The sequence below is a fragment of the Pelophylax lessonae genome, assembly GCF_965119305.1.
Source record: "Pelophylax lessonae genome assembly, chromosome: 8".
Classification (NCBI taxonomy): domain Eukaryota; kingdom Metazoa; phylum Chordata; class Amphibia; order Anura; family Ranidae; genus Pelophylax; species Pelophylax lessonae.
The window spans coordinates 197,372,986-197,398,717 of record NC_138775.1 but is presented as its reverse complement, the minus strand read 5'-3'; the positions used below and the strand labels follow the sequence as shown (position 1 = coordinate 197,398,717).

The 25,732-nt window shown below is 43.5% G+C and overlaps 1 protein-coding gene across 1 annotated transcript in view; it reads right to left on the bottom strand.

The window, feature by feature from the left end:
* HFM1 (helicase for meiosis 1) overlaps positions 1-21,268 on the bottom strand; it is a gene marked incomplete at its 5' end in the record, with an annotated part of 582,583 nt that extends 561,315 nt beyond the window's left edge. Inside the window, 4 exons of the mRNA XM_082266347.1 lie at positions 4,630-4,671; positions 6,780-6,985; positions 19,317-19,590; positions 21,121-21,268. Of these exons, the coding sequence (XP_082122473.1) occupies positions 4,630-4,671; positions 6,780-6,985; positions 19,317-19,590; positions 21,121-21,268 (670 nt within the window). The remainder of the gene's footprint in view (positions 1-4,629; positions 4,672-6,779; positions 6,986-19,316; positions 19,591-21,120) is intronic.
* Positions 21,269-25,732: the final 4,464 nt, after the last annotated feature.

The window sequence follows — 25,732 nt, the reverse complement described above, 5'->3', positions numbered from 1 at the left end:
GTGACGTTAATTAACGTCACTAGCCTGGGAGGGTCTGGGGAGCGAGCGCGCGCCCGCGGAGGCGCGCTCCCGCTCCCGCGCAGTCACGGACCCCCCCGCGCGTGTGACCAGCGGACCCGATGTCCGCCGGCCACTCGGCGATCGTCGGGGGAGAGGGAGAATGTCAGGCAGCTTGTGTAAACAAGCTGCCTGTCATTCTCCTCGCTGTAAAGACACTGATCACTCGGATCTAGTATGTAGATCCGTTGATCAGTGTCCTTACAGCTAGAGCCACAGCCAATCACAGTAGAAACCACGCCCCTAGGGACACACACAGCCCCTCCCTCCCAAATAAAGTTAACCCCTTCACTGCCAGTGTATTTTTACAGTAACAGTGCATATGTATAGCACTGATTCCTGCAGTAATGTCACTGGTACCCCCAAAAGTGTCAAAAATGTCAGTCAAGGGTCCGATCTGTCCGCCGCAATGTCGCAGTACCGCAAAAAAATCGCAGATCGCCGCCATTACGCGTTAAAAAAAAAAACAACAAAAATGACAAAAATCTTTCACTTTGTTAGTAAACGCGATAACTTTTGCGCAAACCAATTTTTTTTCAAAATATGCTTTTTGCTATTTTTTTTTACCAAGCATAGGTAGGATAAAACAAATTGGCCAAAAATTTTAAAAAATTTTGATTTTTACATTTTTTTGGGGGGGAATTTCATATATAAAAAAGTGAAAAATATTGCTATTTTTGCAAAATTGTCGCTCTTTTTTTGTTTATAGCGTGTGATCAAAAAATCGCACAGGTGATCAAATACCACCAAAAGAAAGCTCTGTTTGTGGGAAAAAAAGGACGCCAAATTCGTTTAGGTACAGCGTCGCACGACCGCGCAATTGTCCGTTAAAGTCAGGCAGTGCCGAATCGCAAAATACCCCCTGGTCTTTTAGCAGGAAAATCCTCCGGGGCTTAAGTGGTTAATATGTCGATATGTCTAAAAAAAAAAAAAATGTAGGAATCTGAGGAACTTTATTCCCTGGCCTATAATCTAGTTCACATCCCACTGCTCCAGACATCTTACCACTAGTCCCACCACCAACTCTTAAACCATGTGCAGACATCCTCACACCTCCTTTTCCACCATAATTTTTCCATGCATCCTAACATTAATACAATGGACAACCTTTTTCACCATGCTCTTATCTTGACCACCATTTAGCCCCCAGGACTAGACATTTTCCATCAAACAATACTTTCACTGCCACGCATAGCCCAAACAGACATTCACATCTGCTGTTTATAGATCTGCAGCTTTGCTGTAGATCTGTCACCTCTCTTCCTATCAGGCAAGATCATCAGGAATGCCATTCCTCTCAGGCAAGATCGTCCACCTGCACCCTCTGGCTTGAACCTACATGGGATCTCAGTGATAGTAGCGGCTTTACTTCGTACACGCTCTGCCCTGAGCCCTACAAGTAAGATATGCTCTTTTGTAGATTGGCATTTTGTTTGTCTGCTCATTCGTAGAATAGAAGCTCTTCTGGACATGGCTCTTACCCTATGACTTGCTGTCTTAGGTTTTTTAGGGCTTCGGACTTTAGCATTGAGTAGATCCTGGATATTGAAGAGATGCCAACCGGCAGAGCTGCATATTGAAGATTTGGAGGGGAAGCCGACCCTTGCACCACAAATCTCAGGCATCTTTGATAGCTTTTTGCTATCGGTGCATGTGGATGCCCCTCCTGGTGATACACTATGGTTATGAAGATTCTCAGGTACTTGGTCGGGGGGCGAGAGGAAAAAAACTATTGAGTAGCCTACTGCTACCGAGCCAAGGAAAAACTGCATTTTCCATGATTTCCTCCCCTGGCAAGCCCCTCTTCTTCCCGACCGGGGACCGTCATTGTTTTTTGTTCTTCAGGGCGAAAGGCTTGAGAATAAACTCTCCTTTGCCTTGTTTGTTTTGTTGTGCCCAGTGCTTTTATGGACCCATCTTATCAAATCTTTTGGATTCTCGAAAGGGTGTTTTCCCCTTGCTTTTTTTGGCTTGAGGAAATTCCTTGTTTTTGGCTGCGGTTCTGTCCAATACCGTTTCCAGGTCGGGTCCGAACAGTAAATCGCCTGTAAAGGGGATGTTGCATAATCTATTTTTGGAGGTGATGTCTCCTTCCCATGACTTCAGCCATATGCTTCTCCTAGCTGAATTAATTAGGCCAGTGGTCCTGGCTGATATTCTTATGGATTTTGCTGATGTGTCCGCCAGGAAAGCTGCCGCTCTGGTTAGAGTGGGAATGGTTTTTACCACTTCCTCTCTTGGGCTATCCCCTTCTACCAGTTCTTTCAACTGTGTTAGCCAGACTAATAACGTCCTGGCGGTGGAGGTGGAAGCTACGGCTGGATTTAGGTTCGCTGCTGCATCTTCCCAGGCTCTTCTTAGAAGTGCTTCTATATTTTTATTCATTGGATCACTGAGAGTTCCGGAGTCGTCGAAAGCTAGGTCAGGTGATTCTGGCGACAGAAGCATCTACCTTAGGGCATTAAGCCCAGGGTTTAGTATCCTCCTCTGTAAATGGATACCTGCCTTTAATCACAGTTGGGGTAAAGAGCTTCCTTTCTGGTTCTTCCCATTCTTTTTTAACTACCTTTTTAGAGACTCATGTACCGGAAATGTTCTAGTTTTTTTTTGGTTGTACATCTTGTAGTGTGGAGAAAGCTCTGCAATCTTTTGCTCTTTGATACCCAGTGTATCTGCAATGGCTCTCAGTAAATTATCCGTGTCTTCCGAGGGAAAAAGCTTACCCTTTGATGCTGGGCCCTTATTATCTGAGTCCGAGCAAAGACCACCTTCGGATTCTGATTCCGAGCTATCTGCATCAGATATCTGCTCCACCTGATCCACTTCATCCCTTCTGCATAAAGGGATGGGTGACATGCTGGTAGATGGCGTGCTGGCCTGGCTTGAGCTTTCTGGAGCCTCCAGTTTTTCTATGGCTGTACAAAGGGGACCCATTGTGCTTTTAATCTCCTTTTTAAAGGAATTAAGCATATCTTTGAGGAACCCCTGTTATTCTTTGGCCATTTTATTGATGCATTTCTGACATAGGGGTTTTTTCCATTCTGGAGGAAACTTGTAACCGCAAAAGGCGCATGCCTTGCTACTGGTCTTTGCCTTTTTCTCTTCTGGAGTCTTTGTTCTTTGTTGTGTATGGCAACTGCCTGCATCAATGGGTCCTTTGTGCTTACTTACAGAAAGCACAAAGTGTACTGTACTTACTGTAAGTAAGCACAAAGGACCTAGTGATGCAGGCAGTTGCTATACACAACAAGGAAAAAAGCAGTTTGTTTGTACCGTAAAGACAGAGGAAACTCTAGAGTGCTCTGGCTTACCTTGGAGCTGTCCTGACCAGCAGGATCTGCAGGGCAGGGTGGCGAGACATCTGACATGGTCAGTCTCAGAAAAAGAACCACAACATAGGGGCCTTTAACTGCTTCCTGCCCAGCTCCAGCCCTGCCCCCAGCTGCCCCATACAGGTTGGTGGACATACCTGTATTGACCCATCCTGGTATCCTATGGTCAGCCACTTGATCCAGCTCTATTCTTGTGAAACAATGGCCCCAACATCTTCTGTTAGTTTTGCGAGTTTGCTTGTCTAAAAACTGTGCCGCCGTCTGGAAGTGACGTCAGCAGAAGTACACCGCTTCATCGTCTACTTCCGTCTCCTCCAAGAAGGCTGCGGACCGGAAGTGCTTCACTGGAAGTGACGTGATGTTCCGGTCCCGCCGCCGTCTTGCTCCTTCAAACCGCAAGGAGCTCCGGGAAGCCGAAGACCCCGTCAACTGTGCTGCTCACACGGTCTGCCTGGACTGGTGGGGGCACCCGATAGGTGAGGCTGCCATGTGCGGTGGGGGCGTCACCCACTATACAGGGGCGGGGCCCAGAGGGGGGAGGTGGGCCAGGACTCTGCTGGAGGGATCGTGGGACCAGCCTGGAAGCTCTTTGGGGTCCTGACCAGGTACGGTCTGGGGGGGAGGGATACTGCCGGCATCCTGACAGCTGGGGGGATAGTTTGCATACCTCTCAGTAGGAAGAAACCTCAGGCGAGGGCCTGCTTGCCCCAATGTGCTGCCCCTGACCCATACTGCCCAAGGCTCGATGAGCTGGATGGGAGGCTGGTCAGGGAGCCTCCTGCAGATAGCACAGAGACTGAAGAAAATAACAAAGGGATGCAGCTCCTGTGGGTCCGGAGGAAACAAAATAAAACTGAGACTGAAGGTATGACTGCCATTTTTTATAACCGTGGACTAATGTGTTTTCTGTTTCAGGTGGGAGGAGCCTATCTCTCAGGTGCTGCCCTGGAAGACGATTAGAGAAAAATTTGTTGACTAAAAAAAGTTTACAATTGTATTTTCTAATAATAATTATAATAAAAAAATTGTAAACAGTGAACACAACATTCACCAAACATTTACAGCAGGTGAATTAATCATCGGTTTTTAAACCCCATGCACCAGGAAGATACACCTGCAGTGAATGTTTGATGAATGCCACATTTACTGCTTTATAAACATACCCCACCTGCTTCCTTTAATAGTCAAGCCTGAGTTAAAGGTTGTATATTGAACTGAACACAAATAGAAAAAAGGATACGAATTTCAGAGACTGGTCTCAAGATTCCGCATTGTGTCATAGCTGAATTAAACATTAAAAATAATTTTTATTACTGTTACATATAAAGTAACACAAAGAAAATTGCACAATAACATCAAACACAGATAGCTTCATTAATGTTCTAAGTTCGCCTATTAACCACTTGCCGACCGCCGCAAGTACATATACTGCGGCGGTCAGCCCCTCACAGGCAAAGTGACGTAGCGGTACGTCACTAGCCTGTGAGGCTCTGGGGAGCGAGCGCGCGTCGCCGGAGGCGCGCTTCCGCTCCTGCACGGTCACGGACCCCCCCGCGTGTGTGAGCGGCGGACCCGATGTCCGCCGCTCACTCACGATCGTCCATGACAGCGGGAGAAAGGCAGGAGGCGGCTAGTGTAAACAAGCCGCCTGTCATTCTCCCCTGTGTAGAAACAGTGATCATACGGTTCTACTATGTAGGACCGTTGATCATTGTTCCTACATCTCAAACCACAGCCAATCACAATTACGCCCCTAGGGACACACACAGCCCCTCCCTCTCAAATAAAGTTAACCCCTTCACTACCAGTGTATTTTTACAGTAACAGTGCATATGTATAGCACTGATTACTGCAATAATGTCACTGGTAACCCCAAAAGTGTCAAAAATGTCAGTCAAGGGTCCGATCTGTCCGCCCCAATGTCGCAGTACTGCAAAAAAAATCGCAGATCGCCGCCATTACGCGTTAAAAAAAAAACAACAAAAATGACAAAAATCTTTCCCTTTGTTAGTAAACGCGATAAGTTTTGCGCAAACCAATTTTTTTTGCTTTTTGCGATTTTTTTTACCAAACATATGTAGCATAAAACAAATTGGCAGAAAATGTTAAAAAATTTTGATTTTTACATTTTTTTGGGGAATTTCATATAAAAAAATGTGAAAAATATTGTTATTTTTGCAAAATTGACGCTCTATTTTTGTTTATAGCGCATGATCAAAAAATCGCACGACCGCGCAATTGTCCATTAAAGTCACGCAGTGCCGAATCGCAAAATACCCCCTGGTCGGGAAGGGGGTAAAACCTTCGGGGCTTACGTGGTTAAAGAAAATAGCCTATGCAGTCAAGTGACCCCAAGGGGGAAAAAACTGGGAAGCTTTAAAAATATTGATTAATTTAGATGCATATCTTTAGGTCATTTTCCCCCCTACCTGTTCCCCCAGATGCTTTGCTGTAAAACTCCCATAGCTATCTGTGGCACATCCTTTCCTTTTAGATCACTGTAACCATTGAAAGATCACCCCAGCATCACTTGAGAAAGTGTTCCTCCTTGTGCGAAACTACGCACGTGCACTCTACTGCAACAGCATCACTATATCTTGCCTAAAAATAATCTAGAAGCCCAAAAATCCAACATATAGACAATTCAGAAAACAAGGGCAACATAGACAGATGAAAGTATTTGTATTGCTGCTAACAGGCCATGCAAATGGTGACCTCAAAAAGAGCATTACTGCTAGTGGGTATTGAATTTAAAGTGAACATTGTACTAAAAACTGAGTAAATGTTCAAATTCATATTTACTCTAACTCTAAGTCCTATAATGTTTCATGTGAAATTACAAAATGTTTTGTACAGACACAATTATATCTGTAAGCATGTATCATTGTGTCCCCATATCAGAGTCAACTTTGCAATGTCAAATGTGCAGTGCATGTGTTAAATATGATTGGTTGCTGATAGAGACCGACAGTCTTTTTATAAAGACTGCAGTAGTGGGTCAAGTGCTGGCAAGGTTTTCACTTGAACTGATTTTAATATATTAATGTAATCACTGAATAAGAATTACATATTTTACATACAGTGTAATAGGAAAAATAAATGATATGGCCCAAATTTAATGTAATCTAACCCTAATAATGCAGTGTATAGTTTAACCTTAAAGTTTAAAGTCAGCTTTCAGAACATTGCCTTTTGGCTTTCAACATTGTCTCACATTTCTGATTTCACCTAATCTATTCTAATGCCCATAACTTTAATACTTGGCTCAACTACCAACAACCTACAGTTAACATAACTGTAGGGTTTATCGGGTAAATGAAAGACCACAAGACCTACTTGATATGTATATTTTAAGGAGAAAACACCAAATCATAATAAAACGATCTTTACCTTTTCCCACAGGCCGTGTTATAGATGTAGGGAAAGAAAAAGTTTCTTCATCCAAACCACCACTGGCTCCAAGGATGTCATCTTCCTCACTGCTGACAAGTGGATTTTGATGGAGGGGTTCAAATAATTTAGTTTTATGGGATTTCTCAATGTTCTTTAAGCTATAGTCTGTTGACATTTGTTCTTCTCTAAACGTTCTAAACAAACTGTGCAAATAAAACAAATGCAGATTTGTGAGGTAACTGAATATACGGCCCACATTTAACTAATGCAGGCCAGAGATGAACAGGTGTTTCACTGAGAACATTGAGTGGAAAGACACCAAAAATGCAATTTTATCTTACTGACATGGTATTGGAAGAACACTACACATCTTTGTGAATAGCCTCAATCCCATTTGGCTATGTTCACACTGATGATCCAACACAGAAGTTGCACGACTTCAGATCCGACTTTGTCCTCCAACTTAAGGTCCGATTTCCATGCAACTTCAATGAACGGGATGTGATTTTGCGACTTCATCTCTTGTTTTTTGTTACACTACAATGTTTTTTGTTTTTTTTTGGGTGAATGAGTAGAGGTACAGTGTACCCCATACTCATTCACATAGAAAGGGGCCGGGATTCAGGGGCCCCTTTCTGAAAAGGGGCTTCCAGATTCCGATAAGTCCTCTGCCCGCAGACTCCCACAACCACCAGCCAGGGTTGTGGGGAAGAGGCACATGTTCCCATCAACGTGGGGACAAAGCACCCACTCCACTATGTTGAGGGCATGTAGCCTGGTAGGGTTCAGAAGGGGAGGGGCACGCTCATTCGTCCTCCTCTTTCCTGACCTGTATGTTTGGATAAGAGTCTGGTATGGATTATGGGGGCGTTTTTTTTTGGTGTGGTGTTTTTCCTTAAAACCTATACCAGACCGAAGGGTCTGGTATGGTTTTGGAGGGGACCTCACTCAGTTTTTCAGAAAAAAATTTGGTGTGGGGTTCTTCCTCAAGATCCATGCCAGACTGAAGGGCCTGGTAATGATTGGGGGGACACGCAATTTTTTTTAGGGGATTTTACATTGTTAACATTGCATATACTTGATCTCAGAGCACGTCGCATGCCACAAGTCACATCTGTTAAGATGATGATCCGACTTGGATGCGACTTCCATTTAAATCAATGGGCTGAAATCGCGCCCAAGTCAGACCAAAGTAGTGCAGGAACCTTTTTCAGTGTCGGACAGACACAAGTCGGACTAGTTAAGATGGCTCTCATAGGGAAACATTGACTTTGACATGTCATGCGATTTGTGCTCTTGAAGTCCAAAAGCACGTCGGACCAGTGTGAACCTGCTCATTCTTTATAAAGAAGCAAAATATTTGCCACCTGCTCAATCTAAAGCCTGGCACACACTAGCAGTTTTTTTTTTTTTTTCAACCCAGTGAGCTTAACGAAAAAAAAAAAACCTGTAGAACATGGGAGGAGCCGCTGTACTAGCTATGCAATATTAGTAGAGCGATCTCCCCTGCAGAGCTATTGTGTTCTGACAGAGGGACACAATAGCAAGAACACACCAGTCAGTGTTCTCAGACAATGGCTGACAGCACTGATTTGGTGCCAACGGCCAGACCTTTTTTGTCATGCCCCTATGACAGGAGCCGGCCCGGCTGCCATACACATGAGCCGAATGATGGCAGGTTTCTATTGAACTGGCCGATGCTGCCCAATATTCCGCGTGTGTGTATGGCCCTTTAAGCAGTTGTTATCAGTGCATTGTTTTTACAGGTGCATGAAAAAGTTTGCACACATTTGAAGTAAATCCAAACCCAAGAACTAAAAAGTGAAATAATGCAGCGAACCAGTTCTTGGATGTGGTGGCTGCATTTGTTTAATTTTTTTTCAGGCTAAATGCATTTTTTAAGTCCAGAAAAATCCCAGTTGATCCAAGTAGAAATCCTTTATGCTTGTAAATTCCTGTGTACCTAATTGAAATCTCAATGTTATTAACTTTCCAAGCGGTCTTTTATGAACCATGCAACCCCTTCTGTGTATGCAATGGAGATGAGGAGAAGGGTAGGTATTTATAGTCAAAATCAGAAGAGCATTGTCACCTTAGGGCAAAAGTGTCATACTGACAGGATCACCAGGTGAAAATAAAGGAAAGAGACATAAAAAAGGAAAAGAAAGCAGCCATTACATCTGAGTACTAGTAAGCTGACTTTACTTTTGAGTTTAGATAAGCTTTAGGGCTCTTTCACACGGGCGTTCTGTATGTCCGTTTTTCATCCCATCCGTTTGCGGATGAAAAACGGACATAATGTATCTCTATGTAAATACGGATGTCAGCGGATGACACCACTGACATCCGTTTTTGCGTCCGTTCCGTTTTTTTGAACGGAAGAAAAAATAGGGCTCTCTTCCGTTCAAAAAAACTGAACTGAACAGAACGGATGAAAAACGGATAACAGCGGATGGTCATCCGCTGACATCCGTATTTACATAGAGATACATTATGTCCGTTTTTCATCCGCAAACGGATGGGATGAAAAACGCACATACGGACCGGATGACACAAGTGTCATCCGTGTCCGTTTCAAAAAAAAAAAAAGGAACTGATCATGCATAAAAAACTGAACGCCCGTGTGAAAGAGCCCTTAAGTATTTTCTGAATTTATGCATTGCTCAATGTGGTGTGATTTTCATCCTAACTAAAACAATTTCACGAAAAAGATTTTTTTTTGACAACGCTTAGGGCATCAATCAGGTATGTTTCTTATAGCAAACATTATATTAGTACAAAAATATCACATCAAATCTGAATTATTCAAGAAATCCAGGAAATTATAGGGTTTCCAGGTCTACCAAAAAGAAATTAAAATATAAAAACATCCCTGTGTCCACTGAAATTGACCGCTCAAAACCTAAATTTTTTTCAATTTCAAGTGAAACAGATAATGTCTCGGCTCTCATTTTTATCCTGATACTGTAGCCCATTATGAAGTAGAAATATGTTCATTCCATGTACAGTATCTCACAAAAGTGAGTACACCCCTCACATTTTTGTAAATATTTTATCTTTTCATGTGACATTACATAAGAAATTATGTAAAAGCAGTGAGTGTACAGCTTGTATAACAATGTAAATGTACTGTCCCCTCAAAACAACTCAACAAACAGCCATTAACCCCTTTAGCCCCAGAAGATTTTGCTGCTCAATGACCAGTCCACTTTTTTCAACTTGGCACTGCGCGACTTTAACTGAAAATTGCGCAATCATGCAATTCTGTACACAAACAAAATTTACGTCAATTTTTACCCACAAACAGAGCTTTCTTTTGGTGGTATTTGATCAGCGCTTTTTATTTTTTGTGATATTAATAAAAAAAGAGCGAAAATTTTGCGAAAAATTTACATTTTCTACTTTGACTATTAAAAAATATCCAATATATTCAATTTTTGTCATATATTTAGGCCAAAATGTATTTAGCTACATGTCTCAATGAGCGTATTTTATCCACTTTAAGACCGGAAGATTTTACCCCCTTCCTGACCAGGCCATATTTGCGATTCGGCACTGCGTTACTTTAACAGACAATTGCGCAGTCGTGTGACGCTGTACCCAAATTAAGTTTACTTTCTTTTTTTTCCCCACAAATAGAGCTTTCTCTTGGTGGTATTTGATCACCTGTGCGATTTTAAATTTTTGAAAAAAAGTGCGACAATTTTGAAAAAAAAAAACAATATTTTTCACATTCTGATATATAACATTCCCTAAAAAAATTTAAAAATCAACTTTTTTATAACATTTTAGGCCAATTTCTTTTCTGCTACATATTTTTGGTAAAAAAAAAAAATCGCAATAAGCGTATTTTGATTGGTTTGTGCAAAAGTTATCACATTTACTAACTACAGGAATGATTTATGTCATTTTTATTGTTTTTTTTACTAGTAATGGCGGCGATCTGCGATTTTTTGCGGGACTGTAAAATTTCGGCGGACAGATCGGATCCCTAACTGACATTTTTGACACTTTTGGGGGGACCAGTGACATTACTACAGTAATTAGTGCTATAAATATGCACTGTTACTGTAATAATGACACTGGCAGGGAAGGGGTTAACACTGTTAGTGATCAAGGGTTTAAATGTATGCCTCATGCTTACTGACATGTGTGGGGGGAGGGGGTTCTGTGACACAGACAGAGATTGCAGATTCAGCTATGCTGAATCTTGTGATCTTTCACAGAGAACATCCGCCTGCTTTGTTTACACAAGCGGGCAGATCTTCTCACACTTTCTCCGACGATCCGGGAAGAGAGACGGTGATCACCGTCTGTCCTCTCCGAGCCTCCGGTGGCGCGCACGCACCGCCGAGACAGCTAGGAGTCCAGCGACGTAGGTCTACGTCGCCGGACCCAGGGGAGCCGCTGTACTGCAGTAGCAGCACAGTGAGCGGTCGGCAAGTGGTTAATGTCTAAACCACTGGCAACAAAAGTGAGTAAATCCCTAAATGAAAATGTCCACATTGGGCAAAATTAGCCATTTTCCTTCCCTGATGTCAGGTGACTCCTTGCTGTTACAAGATCCCAGGTGTGAATGGGGAGCAGGTGTGTTAAATTTGGTGTTATAGCTCTCACTTTCTCATACTGGTCACTAAAATTTCAACATGGCACCTAATGGCAAAGAACTCTCTGAGGATGTAGAAAAAAAAAAAGAATTGTTGCTCTACATAAAAATGTCCTAGGCTATAAGATTGATCACATCCAGAGGTTGTCTTTGGGAAATAGGCATGTGAGTGCTGCCAGCATTGCTGCAGAGGTTGAAGGGGTGCGGGGTCAGCCTGTCAGTGCTCAGACCATATGGCGCACACTGCATCAAATTGGTCTGCATGGCTGTCGTCCCAGAAGAAAGCCTCTTCTAAAGATGATGCACAAGAAAGCTCGCAAACAGTTTGCTGAAGACAAGCAGATTAAGGACATGGATTACTGGAACCATGTCCTGTGGTCTGATGAGACCAAGATAAACTTATTTGGTTCAGATGGTGGCAGCAACCAGGTGAAGAGTACAAAGACAAGTGTGTCTTGCCTACATTCAAGCATGGTGGTGGGAGTGTCATGGTCTGGGGCTGCATGAGTGCTGCCAGCACTGGGGAGCTACAGTTCATTGAGGAAACCATGAATGCCAACATTTACTGTGACATATTGAAGCAGAGCATGATCCCTTCCCTTCGGAGACTGGGCCGCAGGGCAGTATTCCTACATGATATCCCAAACACACCTCCAAAAGGACCACTTCCTTGCTAAAGAAGCGGAGGGTAAAGTGATGAGCTAGCCAAGCATGTCTCCAGACCTAAACCCTATTGAGCATCTGTGGGGCATCCTCAAACGGAAGGTGGAGGAGCGTGAGTTCTCTAACATCCACCAGCTCCGTGATTTCATCATCCCCCTTTCCTCCTGCCGCTGACACCCGCCATGTATGCTTTCACCTGACAGACAGGAGTCTGCCTGTCAATTTTACAAACAATCCCGGTGGCTGCAGCCACTGGATTGTGTGTGAAACCCTCCCCCCCCTCTCCGAAACCCACAGGACCACCTCTTCCTAACTCAATAAAAGACAGCCCCTCCTCAACTGAAGTGTTCTTCTTGTGGTCATGCTCTAGGCCACCTGTTTATTGCAGTTTGTAGGTATTTGGGTGCTGCAAATTTACCCCATTCCACATATACCCCTCCAAGTTAGGCCTCTACTAGTGTTGAAATACTCAGATTGTTGGAAGTAAACCCTCCTGAAATAGGGTGCTCTGGGTGTCGGGGCACAGGCAATGATGCCAAATCAGCATTGGTGATGTACAGGTGAGGTATTCATGAGCTCTGCAATGTCACCATTTGCCTCTCCCATGGGATTTTTGCTGTCTTGTACAGGCAGCATGCAGTGCCTATCTCCTGGCTTTATTTATTTTAGGTCTGTGGATGAGTTTACAGAGAGCAGGGAGACGGGCATCGCAGTATAGTGACTGTCAGTCACCAAACAACAGTGTAAACAACCTTAGAAGTCGAGAGAGGAAATGGCTTCTCTCCCTCTCTCACTCTTTGCAGTCCTGCCAGGTGTTCGCTTGTAAGGTTAAAGGCAGTTTGCTGCTGCCCCCCTGCTGTGCTGCGTGCTCCTGGTGGTTTGACATTCTGACTGGGTTTGTGTCTCCTGTCTGCCTCTGGAAGTGCTGTCTGGGCTCACCTGCTGCTGCTTCTGAAGTAAGCGAATGAAAGCAGATAAGTCTTAAAGGGACAGTGTACCTGATTTAGGTGAGAGATTAATATGATTTTCTTCATATCGTTTTGCACAAATATGAGCTTGCCATACCTGTCAAGGGCACAGAAGACTAGGGAAAGGTAGGAGGGGGCAACGTGGGACATGTTTTTAAAAGAGTGCTCAAGGACAGCAAATGATGGTATTTTGCATTATTTTAGGAGCAGAAGCACTAAACGCAAACACTCCAGACCTGCCATCCATTATCTTTTCCTAACCAGGACGATCTGCATTCCTCAGATCCCCCTACCTGGCTGCAATAAACTTGTGGCTTACCATCTGTTGCTCTTCAGATGCAGGTCTGTTCCCAAGAGTGACATAATGGTTGTACAGCATTCAGATGCCTGATTTTAATGCCGGTCATTGCCCTTGAGCATGTAGGTTCTGCATCTGATTTTCCTAAGTGATCCTTCTCTGGATTTATGGAGCTACTTATGACACCTAGAACACTTTCCAAGTTTCTCAGGGGCTTGCAGTGGAATGAATGCACTTGCCTGGAGTCATTGCCAAGTATTCAGAAGTTTAGAAGGACTCCAAATCCCATGTCCCTATTAAAGAAGTGGTCTGTACATCCAAACTCCCTAAAAAATACATCTTACAATTGCAAATTCGAGAATTTTTCAAAAGAGACATAGGCCAGCAAGTATTGGAGCTGAGCCGAGCTGTGTCAAGAGATGCACACAGCCCACCTTGGAATTGAGCCCGCTAAAGTACCTCTATAGCAATCAGCTTGCTATGGGGTACTCGGAGAAGAGAATGAGCCTAGAGAGCAGACAGGTGACCCTAGAAGAGGAGGTTTGGGGCTGCCCTGTGCAACACTTTTGCAGAGTAGGTAAGTATAAAGTTTGTTATTTTAGTTTAAAAAAATTTAGCTTTACAATCACTTTCACAAAACACACACACAAAACATTTCAACATTGTTCATTGATGTATATACATTGATCTATTTTCATGGTTTACACAACCAAAGATCCTTAATGAAAAAAATATGTGAACTTCTAGTATAACAAATATTTAAAAACAGGTCTCCTAAAGCCTTGAAGATAAATGGCTATGCATCATTGAATTTCATAAACTGCAAAAAACACAGATAGTGGGCCTTCATAAATAAAGGAATTTTTGCTTTCCTGTAAATTCCATATTTTGGAGTACAGTACAGAACACCAGCTGAATATTCATAGTCCCAGGTTTATAGGCTAGTGCCTTCAAGTGACAAGAATGTGTGTAGCAGTGATCACTGCAAGCAAGATCCACGCTTACGGGTGACCTGTCATTATAGTGAACTGGGACCGCAGCTGCCGCTAGCCGATCTCATCTGCAGCTGTAAACAAAGGATTTCTGCTGCTTTAATTCAGACCAGCCTTAATTACTGGCGTGAATACAGCCTACAAAAAGATTTCTGCTGCTACAATTTGCACCGGCCTTAATTGCCAGTGTGAATGTAGCCTTAGAGTGTAATCTCTGCCAACGATTGCTTTATCCATCCAGCGATGTTGAAGCAGGATGTCCCTTTCAAGGTCCTGACTGAGTAGGATAAACAGGGAGTCTGCCTTTTTGATAGAAGCTGTTGCTTTGAGGTGGACTTTAATGGTGCTAACTACATCTGGGCAGTGAAGAGAAATTTTCTTTGGGTGTTTTGGAGTAGGGCACAAAGAGGTAAAAACTAGGTCTTCACTGAAGTGGAAGACTGTTACCAATAGACGAAAGAATGGCCTTGGGCATAACACTACCTTGACCTTGTGAAGCATGAGGAATAGCCCTTAGAAGAGAGAGTCGCTAGCTCTGGGACACACCTTACAGATTTCACAACAACCAAGAAAGCCGCTTTGAAAGAGAAATCATCTAAGGGGTTTTCCTGGTGGGTCCAATGGGTTGTTTCTGAGGTCCCAAGAAAACTCAGGGTTCTGTAAGAGGGGTCTGATCCAAGATACACCTTGAATAATGGCTTTGACAGGTAAGAGCAAGGCCAAAGGTTTTTGAAAAAGAATGGACAAGGTCAAAACTGTCCTTTCAGAGTGCTTAAGGCCAAATTCTGGTCAAGTCCTGATTGTAGGAAGGCTAGAATATGAGGCATAACAATACATACAATCGTTTCAAGGGGTCCAAAACCATTCAACCCAGATAAGTGGGAAGTGGTACTTCCTGATAATGTATGCACCATACGGTCAATTATAGACCGGGGAGCCTTAGCAACTATGCAAATTATGGCAAACAAAAAACAAGGGATCCACATGTATGTAACCCTTGTGAAGAAGTTGCAAAAAATGCTCAACACTGGAAGATATGCAAAAAACTTCTTTATTGAAGAAACATGACTGGCGAACAATGTCCAGTCGCAAAAATCTACAGCAGACCAAGAAAAAACCTGTTGCACTTGTTGCTGTATAATTAACCACATACACTCTCATACACACATACAAAGGGCCCAGTCATTCAACCTAGCACTCCATGGCAAACTGCCCCCAGACGTCCTTGTTGATAACAAGTGCACTGGTTGTATCATCAATAAAGATTACACTGGATGTAGCAGATATGAGGAACGGTGGACAGTTCAAAGTTAAGCCTTCTATATGCTCTTACTTGAAGAGTCTTAAAACACCAGGTATTGATTCTTTTCAAACGGAAAAAATTGCTGGAATAAAGTTCTTGACAGATAATCATTCAGGATGTGCTATTGTGCAAAATGGTATCAGGACAATATCCCCCGGACAATATCCCCCCGGGCAATATCCCCCGGGACAATATCCCCCTGGACATAATCCCCCCGGGACAACATCCCCCCGGATAATATCCCCCCTGGACAACATCCCCCCGGATAATATCCCCCCCGGGACAACATCCCCCCGAACAATATCTATCCCCCGGAAAACATACCCCTGGACATAATCCCCCCTGGACAACATCCCCCCGGGACAACATTCCCCCGAACAATATCTCCCCCTGTACAATATCTTTCAGACAATATCCCCCTGGGCAATACCCCCTGTACAATATCCCCCTGTACAATATCTTTCAGACATTATCACTTGGACAATTAACCACGGACAATATCACCGGATAATATTCCCCTCTCTCCCACTCTTGTTAATAATGTATATATTTTAATATGAAAAGTGATCTAAACAAGGATTGATTTTCAAAGGAGCAGCAGCCCTTTCTGCTATCAGAAACGAGCCCTAAAAAGCAGTTCTGACAGTACAGGAATGGGGGTCAGGATTAAAAGTAACATACATACACACACACATATATACAAACACACATACACACACACACACACACATACAAAAAAATGTACAAACACACATGCATACACATGTAAACATGCACACATACAGACACATGCGCACACACTTACACTTACATATCGGGGGGAAGTCACGTGACCCGCGGCCATCCCGGAAGACAGAGAGAGGTGGAAGTGAGACAATACAATATACAAACACACATACACACACACATACAAAGAAATTTACAAACACACATGCATACACATGTAAACATGCACACATACAGACACATGCGCACACACTTACATATCGGGGGGAAGTCACGTGACCCGCGGCCATCCCGGAAGACAGAGAGAGGTGGCAGTGAGACGCCGGCTTTTAGTGCTAAGGTGTCTACATGCCTTGACCTACTTTTTAATATGTAAGTGCAACTATTTATATTCAATAAAAGCCCCATTAAAACAGAGAGCATACGATCTTGCCCTTCCTTTTATATGTTTCACTGCGGAGGAAGCTCGTGTGGAACGCTTCAGGAGAGGAAGAGGAACCAGTGCTAATATCTGTTGATATGCTGGGAGACCCTGTGGGGTCTTATCTTGGAGGTGAGAGGCAGAGAGAGCTGTGGTGGTAGGAGATGAGCACTTGGAATTTTTTTGCATGCTACAACTGCCAGCACTTGGGTTTCTTATTACTATAAGAAAGACTGTCTACACTGTGCTGCACCCTGCCATTTGAAATAATCTACACCTATGTGGATATATGAACTGTTTTGAACTAAAGTGATGTGTTTATGCACTACAAATATTGAATAGACTATTAAGATTGCGCTGCACGTTGTTTTTATATTGTTTGAAGGTTTTCAGGATTGCTCTTGAGTGCACAACTGCTGATCTTTTTGTGACTGGTTAGAGTTCAGTGCTGAATATACCTATACTTATAGTGTGCAAAATATATGCCTAGCATATTGCATCCCTTGAATTCCTTGAAACCACAAGCTGGAAGGTGGCAATGTCCTTGTAACTCAATTAAATTATTAATGAAGATGGGAGAATAGGCACTTCGTATGTGTCAAAGATGTAAATTGCAAAGGCAGCAAACAGTCCAATTATTAATCACTCCCCTAATTACTTTGTTCATTTGGGTATGGTAAGGGCATATGTCAAATGTTGCGGTGAACTTCTTGACAGTGAGGTTAAGAGACAGACCATACACAAGTCAGTGTACATAATTAGTGATCTCTTCAGGGTCAGGGTAGATAAAGTGCAGTTTAAACACAGTCTATAAATGTATGACCAACCGTACCTGATTCGCTTCTTACCCCGCCACTCTGGATCCGTGTTAAGCTGTCACCGATTGATTGAAAATGGTATTTTCACTTGTCTATCCATTTTCCACGGCCCATGAAAGACTGAACATGGCAGTCATGGACACTCATTGTCTCTGCGTCCGCATCCACATGCCCGTCATGTGGAGTACCGGAGTCCGGAAGTAAACCCGGAGGTGGTCAGAGGGTGGCTTGGAGCTCAAGCTGGAGCCCAGGGCCCAATGCGTGATGATAGAAGCTGTTGCTTTGAGGTAGACTTTAATTGCGCTAACTACGTCTGGGCAGTGAAGAGCAATTTCCTTGGGTGTTTTGGAGCAGGGCACAAAGAGGTAAAAACGAGGTCTTTACTGAAGTGGAAGACTGTTACCAATAGACGAAACAATGGCCTTGGGCATAACACTACCTTGACCTTGTGAAGCATGAGGAATAGCCTTTAGAAGAGAGAGTGACTAGCTCTGGGACGCACCTTACAGATTTCACAGCAACCAAGAAAGCCGCCTCGAAAGAGAAATCATCTAAGGGGTTTTCCTGGTGGGTTCAGTGGGTTGTTTCTGAGGTCCCAAGCAAACTCAGGGTTCTGTAAGAGGGGTCTGATCCAAGATACACCTTGAATAATGGCTTTGACAGGTAAGAGCTAGGCCAAAGGTTTTTATAAAAGAATGGACAAGGTCAAAACTGTCCTTTCTGAGTACTTAAGGTCAAGTTCTGGTCAAGTCCTGATTGTAGGAAGGCCAGAATATGAGGCACCTAGGAGTCTCTGCGATTGATTCTGTTTGGTGCAAATAGAATCAGTTTTTTCTCTTTCTCTAATTTGCAGAGCAGGCAAGACAGAATTCACATGGGGGGGAAGGCAGAGATTAGCCTGAAATGAGACCAGGCAATTCTCAAAGCATCCAATGCCAGTGCTAGAGCATCCTTGGTCCTGGTCACGAACATAGGTAATTTGTTGTTGAATCAGGAGGCTAGCATATCCATGTCCAGGGTCCCTACTCTCTGACATATCAGGTTGAAGATGTGAGGGTTAGGGGCCCATTCTCTTGGTCCAGGCAGTGAGTTGAGGAAGTCAGCCTTCTACAGTAGTTATCCACTCCTGGGATGTGAACAGCAGTGACTGCTGGACAGTTTTTCTCCATCCACGAGATGACCTGGCCGCCCACAGATTTTTCTGACAGTACAGAAAACACAAGCTAAAGATCACGTAAGGTATTTGCAATTATTCTTGTACTATTCTGGTAAATGAGAGCACACACTACTTATGCCTTAAAGCATGTTGACATAAATTTAGAATCACTTCTAGCTGACCATACACTGTTAAAATGTTTGCAGTTTTAGAGAAACTGGTTGAAATTCTAACAGTAGATGGCCCTGCCGTCTTTACAAACATCGGCAACTCAATAAATTTTGTTGAAGGAGTCAGGCTGAACATTGTCAGCCAATCAACTGCAGGCACTGTTTGGGTATTCTGACAGTCTGTGCTTGCAGTTGTCAGAAAACAATAGCCTGGCAGGAGGAATTTGTTCATCCATAACGGATAGAAGAATCAGATTTATTGTACACAGCAGAATGAAGGAAATCTACTGTACTTTTGTATTGCCAGCTTTATGTGCAGTTATATTTTTCTTTGTGCATAATAACTAACATATTGGCATACTTAACTTATTTTCTGTAAACTTACTTGGGGGTAAAACACAAAAATGAATTACCTTCTTCGAAGCAAACTTTGACTGCCACTGATATCTTGGCTTTGTAGAAGATTTGGTTCAGGAGGCAGCAAATATGTGCCTTGAGCTTCTTTGTTACCACTTGAAAACCAGGGATACGTTGCTGTCACATTCGCTGTTCTTGTGTTTCCTGTGTTTGGTGTCACCTCTGTGTTAAAATGAATGCCATGCTGTGAAGCATATGGTCCTTGAGCACCGCTTTCTAATGCATTTACTTTCTTTAATGGTGGTGTAAACTTTGTTTGTCTTATTGTTGCTTAAAAAAGAAAGCATAAAAACATTATTTAGCATATTATGCAAATAGGCTAGTAACAGCAACTGAAGGCTGTTTACAAGTGTGTGACATCTGCCTTGAAGGTACAAATGTGACAGGACTTATAATTAATGTTATGTGACATTCTTCCAAACATATGCATTTTAGCCGTACATAATGCAATTACAGCCTACCCTCAATATATTGACAAGTAAACAACTATAATATTTTTAATGCAACGATTATCCTTTTGAGGATATTCGGTTTAAACCTCCATAAATGTATATTTTTTAATATACCCTAGATTCAAATCAGCTTTAATGTACTAAAAAAAACAATATCTGCCCTAAAGTAAAATCAGACATGTATACAATTTCTCATTGTCCTCAAAGAGGAGAGTTTTTCTTACCTGACATACATGCCATCACTGGACAGTGCATATTTGTGTGACCGTCAATGAGTGGCACGTGTGGCAGGATCTTAAAGTGACTTGTTAAAAAAAATAAACAGTGGTAAAAATTTGCCTGCAAAAAGAAGAAGGATGAAAATCATATACTCCACTTAACGTTTTTTGATCTTCATTTTCCTGCACAGCTACAGCCTCTGGCAGACTTTTCACATTCAACATACTTCTGTCTGCCTGATCCCCTTGCTACATGCTGTGGTTTCTTCTGCCTCCCCCCATAAGCCACTACAGGATACAGGAATTACATGGAAGCCAGAAGATGAAACCACAGTGTGCAACAAGGGACACTCCTGGATGTGTCAGGATGTGAAAATTCTGCGTGAGGCCAAAGCTCTGCAGAGAGTGAAGCTTCAGGGAGCAGGCAAGGGAGGCGAGTATAAACACTCTTTTACTAAAAAAAAAAAAAAAAATATTAAACTTTAGAGAGTCATTTCAAAGCCTCATTGTTGTTTGTTGGAAATCACAAAAAAGACCAACTGAGGCATTTAAACCCAACATTTTAAGTCTTAGTTTTTTTTTTTCTTTCTGAGCCCCAGTGCCAGACCAAAACTCATAATCCCAGCACCAAGCAGAAGTTAAACATCTTAAGGCATATATTGCCAGCACACTGCAGATCTTTGAAATGGCATACAAAAGTTTATTCAAGCGATCACATAACAGCATAAAATTGTGATATTTTGCCCTAGCGCAGAAGTGCAATATATTTAAGTTATATGCGCCCTCACTTGGTCTATTTTGTTTTCCAACAAACTACAAACAGGGCCTATTCACACTAGTGTGATGCATAAAAGTGCATTTTACCACTACAATAAGATATGTGCAAGGAAATTCCTCTGACAAGGACAAAAACATCACTTGTTTTTTGACAGAAAAATAGAAATACAATTACATTGTTTGTTAAGGTATCATTGCTGTATATGTCCCTCTCAGAAATATTTCCTTCCTCATGGGTCAAAGGACAAGAATTGAGGGTAAATCGCCCCAATGTAGTAAACAGGCAGGCATCAAAACCTGAAAGATGTTCTAGCCCTTCTTTAGACTATCATACATGTATATAGTATTTTTACCTGTGACCTGCATATCTACTTCCTTTTGCAGATCTCCAGCCTGTGGAATATCATCGGTACTAGGAGCTGGACCACAAAGCCATTTTTTAAGGTTTTCTTTATCCCATCGAGTGCTGTAATCGAAATCACAAACCGTTAATGACTGCATACTACTAGTGGGTATCTTCTAATTTGAAATACATTTCTTGTCACTTAGTTATAGAATCAATACTAAAAGTAGACAGTAAAATAAAATAGAAAGCTGATAATAGAGCCCTCAACATGCAAGAAGTAAATAAGTAGTGGCGCACATTTTGTAAATTATTGAAAACTGAATCCAAGATGGCGCCGCCGCGCCCGACTGTGGCAGGACCCGCTGCTCTCAAGAGAAATGGGAAAAACAACACCAGCCAGACGGAGACACAAGACCCTATCCCTGGAAGCCCATCTCACCTGACTCCTCCACCGGAGCCTTTGCTTGTAGATGCTCCAGTCTCCCCGGCTCCATTTGTTCAGCTGCAGCAGCTCCACATACCTGAATGGAGAGAGATCCTTTCTCTCATACCCACTAAGTACTCTTTCACAAGAGATTAACTCCCTTAAGCATCAAATAGACCATATAGAAAATAGAGTAGAAGCAGTGGAAACAGGACATACCTTATTGTCCTCCAGGGTATCTGTACTGGAAACCTCTCAATTAGCATTCCATAAGCATTTAACTATACTCCAACTTCAAAAGGACGATGGGGAGAATCGCAGTCGACGGAACAATGTCCGCCTGCGGGGTCTCCCGGAGGTGATTCAGGACCCTGATCTGAAGACAACTGCCATTTTCAATTAGCTCCTGGAGCGACCCCCCACAGAGGACATTGAACTAGACCGGGTCCACAGGATTCTGGGTCCCCCGTAGTATAGGGACCGACCATCCACGAGATGTGTTGGCCAGGGTACATTTTTTTCTCTCAAGAAAGAGATCATGAGGAAAGCTTGGGCCTGGGGCCCGCTGTACTATGAAGGGTCCACCATACCTCTGCTCCCGGACTTATCCCGTCGCACCCTAAGGATGAGGGCTCTCCTGAAACCTCTACTGGAGGCTATTCGCACCGCTGGTGCTACCTACCACTTGGGCCATCCCTTCCAACTAGTGGTCCTGAGAGGGGAATCCTCCTATGCTTTGCGCTGGCCGGACCAATTGCCTGAGCTTTTTGCTTTTCTGGAAATTTCTCCTATCTTCGTCTCTGACTGGCTAGAAAACCATCGGCAACAGCATTCCTTGAGGCCCTCTTCGCTAAGATCACAATGCCTAAGGGGGCGACGTTCTAGGTTAGCTACTCCTGGAGATTTGATGGAAGCTTCTGTCCCTACAGAACTATAAGACTGCCGAATACTGGTTCCTTTTGTGCTTAGCCCTTGTAGTTATTTCCCCCATACCTTCCTCTTAGGGGATCCATGCAGTGGCATATGCATGGAGTTCCCTCTCCCTCTTGCCCATGATTGTTGGATGGGCTATAGGTATTTCCACGGCTCCCCCTGCAGACAATTGATTACATGGGCTTTTTTTTTTCTTTGCCACTTTGTAAATCTCTGTGACTGGGACTTCACCGAGAGGAGGGTGGGTTGTTTGTTATCCCCCTAGGAGGGGAGATCTTTCTGAGCAGGCATAGGGGAGGAATGGGATTGTATTCTATTTGATGTTGCCTGGGTGGGCTTTCATAAAGGATATATATGGACAAATGTACATGTTTATTCTTCACTTTGTTATATGCTCTAGAGGCTACTGTCTCTTTAGAATATATTTTTTTTTCTCTTTTTTTCATCTCTTTTTTTATATATTGGGCTGTCACCTATGGGTCACGACTCTGTATACTTTTACTCTCTTTTGTTTTTTCTCCCTTTTTTCCTTAAGAGTTACTTACCCCCACTCCCCTGCATTAGGACGCGCCAGGTTGCGCAAGGTTAAGTATTGACCACTGTTTAGAATCTATACTGATATACAGTACCTTTTTAATGCAATTATATCCCCCTTCTTTAACCCCCCCTCCCTTTTTTTTTTTTCCTTTCTTTCAGGCCGGGCCGGGGACATTGGAGTGCGCCATGGCGACTCCCGCTGGACGCCTGGTGTCTGGCTACAAATTGACCTCGCTAAATGTACGGGGACTATCTACTCCAGAGAAGCGCTCACGATTGCTGTCTGATATCCGACGTAGTCATACCCACGTTGCTTTTTTTTCAGGAAACCTATTTTAAGATAGACTCGGTTCTCAGACTGTACAACAGGGACTTTCCATGGGCATATCATGCCCCTTCGCCCATATCAAAGTCCAAAGGTGTGAGTATTGTTATATCTAAAAGTGTCCCCTGGACTTTTTTGGCTATGCAGGCGGATCCCCAGGGTAGATACCTGTTGGTGAAGGGTACTCTAGGTCATAGGGTAGTTACTCTAGTGAATGTTTATTTTCCCAACATGAATCACTTATCTTTTTTGCAGCTCTTAACCCCGGTTATTATGGACTTCCGTGGGGGTCATCTTATTGTGGGTGGGGATTTCAATTTTGCTCCGTAGCCCCTTATTGATACCTCACGTGGATCATCTCATTTCTCCTATGCACGGCTGAGTAGCCTCAAAAGGGAACTCTCCCTCCTCGACCTGGTCGACCCGTGGCGAATTATGCACCCAGGTGAGAGGGATTCCACATATTTTTCTGCCACCCATAAAATCTATTCTAGAATAGACCGTTTTTTGGTCCCTCAGGGCGACCTTCCCTTGATTTCCTTCTCTCACATTGATTCTTTTTCCTTTTTGGACCATTCACCTATTCATATATCTATTGACTGGGACTCTGGACCACCGACCTGGAGATTGAATGAATCCTTACTACAGATTCCTGCGGCCCGCGCCGAAATTGATACGGCACTGTCCGCGTTTTTTGCGGATAATACAGACCCTTCATTATCTCCCTCGGTCATCTGGGAAGCCCATAAATGTGTTATTTGGGGGTCTTAATGCGAATCGGTTCCTGTCGCAAACTGGAACAGGAGAGGGCGGTAGCAGCGCTTCTAGCGCGCATTTCAACTCTGAGCTCTTCTCATAAGCAGTCTTTGGCGATGGAGCATCTGCTACCCCTTACGAGGGCACGGGAAGAGTTGAATAATTTATTATTTGAGAGAACAGTACGGAGCCTGATGTTAACCAGGCGACACTATTACGAATTCTCTGATAAACCCAGGATAATGTTGATGCAAGCCTTGCGTGGCCCTCAGAAACGTACAGTGATTCTCCATATAAAGTCTGCAAATGGTCGTAAAGTACATTCGTCAGCGGAGATTGCTGATGAATTTGGAACTTTTTTTCAATCTCTATACAATCTTTCCCCTCCGGGCTCGACCATGAGTCCTTGCGATGGACCTAATAAGGCGACTACTTATATTCGGTCCTCGGGTATGCCTTCTCTTTCGGCTGAACAGACTACCGCCTTGAAGGGGCAAATTTCTGAGGATGAACTGACCCTGGCCCTATCACAGTCTAGACCCCCCAAGGCACCGGGCCCTGATGGCTTTACCCTGCCATATTACCAACAATTTATGCTGCGCATGAAGACTCCCCTATTATCCCATTATAATACCATTGGAGGAGTTGGATCTATGCTGGTAGATTCTTTGCGGGCTTACATCACCCTTATCCATAAAGTGGGAAAAGACCCGTCGTCCTGTGGGAGCTATCACCCTATTTCTTTGCTCAATGCTGATCTTAAGCTTTTTGCTAAGATCCTTGCAAACCGACTCATACCTTAAATTCCCCAGTTGATACATCTTGATCAGGTCGGTTTTGTACCATCTAGGGAGGCTAGGGACAATATGATCCGGGTGGTTGATCTTATACAACGTGCCCGCTCCTTACGACGTCCGCTGATGCTTCTTTCTACAGATGCCGAAAAGGCCTTTGACAGGGTGGCCTGGGACTTCATCGAGGCCACCCTGTCATACATCGGCCTGGGGCCCTGGATGCTGTCTTGCATCATGGCCCTGTATTCAACACCTACAGCGGCGGTACGGATTAATGGATGGAGATCTGACTTTTTTCGCATCAGTAATAGTACCCGACAAGGCTGCCCGCTATCTCCCTTGATTTTCATTTTAGCTCTTGAACCCCTACTCTGTACGTTACGTAGGAACAATAGATATTACGGGTCTCCAGGTGGCAGATGATCATCATAAAGTAGCTGCATATGCTGATGACTTGATTTTTTTCCGTTACGAATCCTGTTAAGTCTTTACATATTCTGGATGCACTCCGTGTATACGGAAATATCTCCCACTATAAAATAAATCTTTCTAAATACGCAGCTCTTAATGTCTCTGTACCCTCGGATACATGGAGATCTCTTCGGTCCTCTTTTTCGTTTCACTGGGCTGGCAGCTCACTGGTATATCTAGGGGGTGCGCATTACGGCCGACCTCGGGGACCTATACTCGGCAAAATATCTCCCCCTTTTAGGGATTCTTCGTTCGGACATACGCATTTGGCAATCACTCACATTAACTTGGTTTGGCCGCTGCAGTGCGTTAAAAATGAATGTACTGCCGCGTCTACTCTATATTTTGCAGGCTCTGCCAACAGCGGTGCCCATTGTTT